The 7655-nt window shown below is 60.3% G+C and overlaps 1 protein-coding gene across 1 annotated transcript; it reads right to left on the reverse strand.

The window, feature by feature from the left end:
- Positions 1-309: 309 nt before the first annotated feature.
- On the reverse strand, positions 310-1443 carry ACTRT2 (actin related protein T2; the record flags this gene model as incomplete). The annotated part of the gene is made up of 1 exon (XM_081224523.1): positions 310-1443. The coding sequence occupies one exon, from the start codon at positions 1441-1443 to the stop codon at positions 310-312; it is 1134 nt and encodes a 377-aa protein (XP_081080649.1).
- Positions 1444-7655: the final 6212 nt, after the last annotated feature.

Raw genomic sequence — 7655 nt, forward strand, 5'->3', positions numbered from 1 at the left:
ACACAGGTTTAAAATGCAGAGTCCAGGCTCTGGGCAGGAGGCCTTGGCCCAAAGGCCCCCTGCTTTGGGCACAAACTCTACAGACGGACACTCAACTCATGACCCAGGGCTTTCTCGGGAGAAACGGGGCTGGGGGACAGAACCACTGAAAAGAGATTCACCACCAGGGTCAGAAATTATTCTGGTGCCCCCGAGAATGAACCAAGCCTGACACGGCCAAAGACTGCACCGTTTTGTCCTTTATTGAATGTCCCGCGATGCCAAACGGTGAGCTCACTTCCCACTGCAGCCACCCTGCACACAGGCCCCTCAGAAGCACCTTCTCTGAACCACGGACTTCCCAAACTCCTTGAAGTCCACAGAGGTGACCCACATCTGCTTGAAGCTGCTCAGGGAGGTGATGATGGAGGCGCCAATCCACGTGGAGAAGCAGCGGTCGGGCGGCGCCGTGACCTTGATGGGGGTCCCTTTGGAAGCCGCCTGCTCCAGCTCCCTCAGAAGACGGCTATCCAGCCCCCGGAAGAGCGTGGTGCCCCCAGACAGCACAATCTCCCCATAGAGCGTCTTCTGGATGTCCGCGTCACACTTGGTGATGCTGCAGGAGACCATTTGGGAGAGGCCCGGGTTTTGGATGCCCAGCTGCTCGGGCGAGAACAGGGCCTCGGGCGCCTGGTACAGCTGGTCCCCAATAGAGATGATGCTGCCGTCGGGCAGCTTGTACTCCCTGAACACCTCCTCCGACCGCCGCGACAGCTCCTTCTCCGGCTCCAGGGCCACATAGCAGAGCTTCTCCTTGATGTCGTCCACCAGGGCTTTGTCCAGCATGCACGGGAAGATCCTCCCGCTGGCCAGCAGCAGCTGGGTGAGGTGCTCCGTGATGTCTCTCCCCGCCACATAGAGCTTGGTGATGGCGTGGGGCAGGGAGTAGCCCTCGAAGATGGGGACGGTGCTGGTGACCCCGTCCCCGCTGTCTACCACCAGGCCTGTGATACAGGCCGAGGCGTAGAGGGCCAGCACGGCCTGGTCCGACAGGTAGAAGGCGGGCACGTCGAAGCCCTCAAACATCACCTCGGCCATCTTCTCCCGGGTCTCCCTGGTGTTCAGCGAGCGCTCTGTCATGAGCACCGGCTGGTCGCTGGCTTTGACCCCCAGCTCCCACTCGAAGAGATGCTTCCAGAGCTTCTCCATGTCGTCCCAGCCTGTGATCAGGCCTCGCTCGATGGGGTAGTTCAGGTGTAAGACCTCGTCCCTGTGCAGGGCCTCTTGCCCCACAAAGTATTTCTTCTGATTGGCCCCCGCCGAAGGCATCTTGAACTTGGGGTGCCCCACGACAGAGTGGACGATGTGGCGGGGGCCAACCTCTCCAGACAGGCCTGCCTTACAGAGCCCGGACCCATTGTCAAAAATGACAGCTGGGGAATCTAACACGTGTGGGTTAAACATGCCTGTGGCACCCTCATCCGCACTTCGCCAAAATGAAGATGGAAGCCTCCTGGGCCACTTTGTGATGTATGAGGCTCCTCTGGAAGTTTCGAGGGCACAGGATTCCACGGTTCTTGGGGCGTCTCCCAGGCAGGGCTAGCAGACGGCTGGTCCCAGAGAGCCCTCCATCCCCACGCACCGATCTGCTCTCCTCTCAGGAAGCCTGGGCTGCTGAGGCCTTTTCAGGAATGACGTCCCATATGTAACAATCCAGCCAAGGCAACCATTGTCCTCAGCCAGCATCAGAGGGCCTTTGGGGGTGGGGGCTTGGAGTCTCTGCCCCTCCCCCACCTGGTGAGACTCCAAAGGGGGAAGTCCAGCTGTTCCCGCAGGCCGTGTTGAGGAGCCTGTTGTGGAGCCTGGAACCAGCGAAGCAGCCCAGCCTGGGCCAGCCCATAAAACTGGCATCTCTGGCCCTCTGCATGGAGGGAGCTGCTGTTTGGAGGGTGACAAACACACTTCTCTTTGTTAAAGGGGAAGACCAAGCACCAGGCAGAGGTCCAGGTTGGAGGAGCAATGCCCAGGGCTCCGACACAGCAAGCACTCAGAACACAGTTTTGGAATGCAGACTCCTCCAGGAAGCTCTCAAGGATTTCTCTTGACCTCAGGAACCTTGATTCTGTCTCACAGGGTAGCTGCTAAGCAGAGCCCTCTGGGCCTATTGGCTCTCTCTCAGGGCACATGTACCCCTGCTCTGGCTTGAGGTCAAGGGCCCTCCTTGCTCTCTGCAGCCCCAGAAGTGCTGTCAAACAATATCCAGTGGTTGTGGGTTGGGAACCCAATGGCCTGTGAAGACAGGGATCTGAGGTTTCGTCGGGGGAGCAGCCCTGATTGGAGCCCCGGACAGCTCTATTTTGGGCCTGTGACACAGTTAGCCAAGCCCTCTGAAGCACCGTCAGAAGTGACCAGGTCACCAAGTCTGAGGCTGAGAGTGAGGCCGGGAGGGCAGTGAGGCTGTAGGTTTAGCCAAGCCCATGAGGGCAGGGGGCGCCCACTCCTGCCTCCCGGAGAACCCCTCCAGCAGCCCTGCAATCACACTCTGGGCTGGTTTCCAGCTCAGGAGGAGAAACTGGGAGGGAGCTCAGACTAGGGAACCAGGGCTGACGTTTTTCCTGAGGAAGGTGGAGCCGGTCTTGGAGAACAAAATGCTAACCTGGTGTCTGTCACGTGTGAAATCACCCTCCAGGCCAGCTCTTCCCCGACCAGAAAGCTTTCCCAGGAGACCAGCTCCCCTCCAGGTCCCCTCACCTCCCTCTGCGGGCAGCCCTCTCTGCATGTCCAGCTGGCCCTTCTAAAGCCACCAGCAAAAGGTGAAAAATTGTTGTCATGTAGGGTAGATGCACGGCGTGGGTGTGTGTAATAGACACGTGGCGCAGACCAGTGACATGGACGTGCAGCTTTCGGGGAACCCCTGGGGCTCAGCCTGGGGGGAGTCAATAAAGACTTGGTATTACTGAGATTCTCCCACAAAGGACACCTCTACTTGGAAGTGGAATCAGATGCACGCTGGGGTTGACGCTGAGAGAAGACGCACCCCCCAGCCTATACAGCCCAGAACCACAGCTACCACTGTGGGGGCCTCTAAGATGTGGGGCCCAGCACTGTGCCTGGAGGCTGCTGGTTCCGAGGACGGAACCCTTGGGGGTTCCAGCCTGCTTACATCACAAAAGCCCTAGGCTTTGCTAGAACTTTCCCATTGTTGCCAAACACTCCCTCCTGATGGAATCAGGAGGAGTGTGACCTCAAGCTTTTTCAATTTTGGCCCTAAAAGTGGCCCACGTGGGTGGTGATGTAACCATGCTGGGTGCAGAGGTCAAACGCAGGGGCGGGGCCCTTCAGTGTGTCCTGAGGGCTCAGGGCTGGCTGGGGCAAGGCCATTTGCAGGGGGACAGAGCAGGAGGAAGGACAGACATTCATGCAAAGCTCGGACTGACCAGCTGGGCCGGGGGGTGTTCTGAGGCCTCACCGCCCCCCGCAGCTGCAACAGCACACAGCACAACATGTAACAATGTCCCGGGGCAGCCGGCCAGACCTGGTGCAAGTCCCACGGGCGCACGCAGCCCCCTCCCCGTTCTCCGCAGGCCCGGCGTGCATGACAGCCAGCAGGGCAAGTCCAGGCCCGTCCACCCATTGCCAAACCCGTAGCGGGCAGTTCTCTGTCCCCCTGTGACCGCTGCCCATCCCGGACAAGCTCAGCCCCTCGAGGACAGAGCTGTGAAAGCGGGGCCATCCATCAGGGCTGAGGCTCCAAGCAAAGCCATCCAAGGAGTTGCAGGACCGCTTTTCCTAAATGTTTTCACTCTCCCTGATGAGCCTGGGAGAAGTGCAGCCCTTCACCCTGGGTCTGGGACCCCAGCCACTCCTGACCACCCACGACAGTCACGGCCGTCGAGTGCCACTCGCCTGGCAGAGCAGGCCCCAGGGAAGCGGTCACCACCTTGCACTTGTGCACTTGGGCAAACCAGCTCTCTGCTGGCCGCTGGGCCAGCTCCCCTGCCGCTTTCCTGCATCTCCTGTCAGAGCCCCGCCCCGGGCTGGGGAAGGCTTCTGCATACCGATATAAGTGTCTGAACCGGTTCATAGACTGTCCATCACCTGGAAAGGCAGGAAGGCTCTGAGGACCCCACCCCCAAGAAGTGGGATACTCCCTGGGGCGGGGGGGACACCACGTGGGCACTGAGAAAACCGGTGGGTTTATGAGGTACGTGACGATGTGTTGGTTTCAAGCTCGCCCCGGGACAGAGGTTCCACCCCGTGGTGCCCAGGTGCCCGGGAGCCTCTGCTCAGCCTCCTTCCTCTTCCCTGTCTGCCGCCCGTCCCTCCAGCCACCTGGGTCAGGACGTCTGGGAGGGGCCGTGCGCATCTCGGTGCAGGTGTCCACGTCGATGGCCACAGCTGTCCTGGCCCCTTCAAGGGATGCGACGTTCTGAGCATTCTCTGTAGGGGGGTGTTTGCTATTAACCCAGGGACGGTTGCCCTCTCCCAAGCCAGTTAGAAGCCTCCCTCCGGAGCAGCCCTGCCCCCACCCCATGCCGGCCATGCCTCGTAAATCGCTTGAACGAGTTTATGGGAGAACTGGCCATAACTCCATCTCCCTCCGCAGGGCAAGGCTCACGCTGTGATTACTCTGCAGGGCACTTGCTTCCGTCCTGTGCAGGAAGGCTCACTGGTTCTGCCCCAGCAGTCACACCCAGCAGCAGCCCCCCAGCTCCCACACGGCCCCCAGGCCCATGCCCTCGATGGGAGGTGGACAGCGACTGGGCAGCCTTGGGTGGCTGCGAGGCATTTAGACTTGGGAGTGGGTAGCCCTGGGTCAGCTGGGCACCCCTGCTTCCCACCGCCCTGGCAACTGAGCCTGGGCCACCCAAGCCCTGGGCCAGGTCTCCCTGTCTGTCCCGTCGTCCCTCATTCCATCTGTCACCGACGCCCAGAGCTTCAGCCGATGAGTGACCAGCAGACTGGACCTATTAGTGCTAGCTGGCATCTGGTGGCCAGATCCTGCTTGCTGAGGGCCTGGGCCCGTGTGAACCGGCAGCCTGAAGCAACAGGGCGACTCTGTGGTTGGCAAGATGGGCACTGCTCAGGCAAGAGAGAGGACAGTGTACGTGTGAGAGGGAGCTTGTGGGAGCCCAGGGGCCATGGGTGCCTGCAGGTGCCCCTGGGAACGGTTTCTCTTCCACCTCTTTGCCCCAGGCATTCACAGAGGAGCCCAGAGCCCTGAGCACTCTTCCTGGGAGCCTAGCCCCTTTGAATCTCTGAGATGGAACTTGTATCTCCTACGCACCCATCCATTTTTCCATCCCCCGTCCATTCATCCATCTACTGTTCATCCTTCCATCCATTCACTCATCCACCCACCCACACATCTATCTATCCATCCACCCATCCATCTGTCTGTCCATCCATCAATCCATCTATCCATCCATTCATCCATTCACGCACCCAGCCAACCATTCATCCATCCATCCATCCCCAATCCATTCATCCATCTGCGCATCCATCTACTGTTCATCCTTCCATCCATTCACTCATCCACCCACTCACACGTCTATCTATACATCCACCCATCCATCCACCCATCCATCCATCCATCCATCCATCCATCCATCCTTCCATCTACCCACCCAATCCATCCCTCCATCCATCTAACCTCCTATTTAATTATCTCCTCTCCTCCCCTCCCACCCGCCCTCCCATCCACCTTTCCTTTCTTAGTAGATGAACTGGGCATCCGGTCTTGTCTCTGTCCACCTCCTTTCTTGGTGACCTTTGGGCTTCAGCAGAGTCTTTTGGGTCCCCACGGTTGCCAGCACAGCACCCGTGAGTCCTGCCTGCTCTGTTGTCCTCTTCCAGCCAGCTGGGGCAGAAATGACACCCCTAGGTCACTCCTCTCTCAGCCTCCCGTGAGGCTGGCTCACTACACTGGACTGGATGGGGCAGGCCTGGCCCACCTCGGCCAACGTGACACCAGTGAAACTCGGTGTTCGTGGAGCAGAAGGAAGGAGCTGGCAGCCAGCTGACATGCTCTGGGGAGCCTAGTAAGGCGGCCCTTGGTGGGGCCATCCACGGTCCAGCATCGCTTAGTGGACACCCCACTGAGTGGTCGAGCGACACAGACCCATTTGGGCGCGAGGCCGTCTGAAGCCAGACCACCAGTTACCCCCACCCCGGCTTTTTGCCCCTCACCCTCATGGAACCCTGGTCCTGAGCACTCAGAGAAATTTTAAAAAGTATATTTTTGTTGGAGAAACTTTGGAAAACACAAGAACAGCGTTACAAAGCGGATAAAAAGTACCCCTGACGCTACCTTGCTAAGCCCTGCTGATATATCGCTACACTCCTCGGGGATGAGCTGTAACCACAGGCAGCCTCTTCCACGGGACTGCCTCGTGTCCGTCAACATTCCCCCCATCCTGCGGGTGCACCCAGAGTCTTCCCATAGCTGCTTCTCTGGGTCGGTGCTTCCAGGCTGGGGCCCGCAACCCTCCCCACCCCACCCCGTGGGCTCCCATCCTTCCCACCCCACCTGCCTCACTTTCCGCGGCGACGGCTGCTCAGGCCCACCCAGAGCCCTCCAGCAGAGCCCTGGGGAGACCCCGTGCAGGGCCGGTTGGCGGTGGGGCTTGTCTTGCATTTCAGGAGCTCTTGGTCGTGCATTGAATTGGGGGTGCTGCTGGCTCAGGGGCCGAGTGCCCCCAGGGCTGTGGGAGAGGATCTGAGGCTGACCACCCCTCACCTGTCATAGTGGGACCCCTGTGGGTGTGTCCACGGCCCGAGGGCAATGGCTTTCCTTGTTCACTGCTCATCTGGGTGGAGGCGGGTTGGGGGTGGGCAGTGATGGTAGGAGAAGGTGGAGGCACCTCAGACTTCACCTGGGGCAGCTCCCTTCCCCTCCTCCTTCTAAGTGGGTCTCACGAGGCGCCCCCCACGGTCAGAGCCAGCAGCAGGCTACCTGAGGGTCAGAGCTGCCCCCTGCCCCAGACGCTTCAGCAGACGTCAGCTGGGAGGGCCGCTGCCCTGCGGAGGTGCCCTGTGTGACCACGGCCTCCTGCCGCTGCTCCCAGCCTAGCACTGCCGGCATTTCCCCAAGGGCCCCCACCTCGCAGATGGGCAAGAGCCTGACCCACCCCTAGTTGCAGGTCCGTGGAGGGGGCGGCGTGGGGCTCCTTCTCTGGCTGCCGGCCTCCTGCTCCCCACCCCGGCCCCAGTGCGTCCCCACCTCCCCGCTTACCTGTCTAGTCCTCCCCTGCACAAGCTCACACACCCCCTCCTAACCGGTGCTGTGACAGGTCCCTCTGGTCATTTCGTTCCAAAGTAACAACAGGCTTTTGCATGCCGGTGGGCGTGAAGGGTGGAGCGCCCTTCCCGGCCCCTCCCTGTACATACTGTTTACTATCTGGCCGCCTTATTGTAGTGTTTGCTTCTGTGGCTTGTGGGCAGTCATCTGGGGTCAAGGGTGCTGTGACAGGCAGGCCCATCAAGCCTCATAAGCATCTAGGCTGCTGATGCCGTGGAGACCAGTCACAGCTTCGGAGGACACGCGCCTCTGTGGCCGGAGGGAGGGCACCAGCCCCACCCAGCCCCCAAACAGCAGGAGACACAGCAGGTCTCCCTGGACAGGTGATGAGCCCCACCTCGGCACATGCTGGGCAGAGAGGTGGACCCTCCCCTGG

Source organism: Mesoplodon bidens (assembly GCF_964165515.1).
Source record: "Mesoplodon bidens genome assembly, chromosome: 2".
In the NCBI taxonomy this organism is placed as follows: domain Eukaryota; kingdom Metazoa; phylum Chordata; class Mammalia; order Artiodactyla; family Ziphiidae; genus Mesoplodon; species Mesoplodon bidens.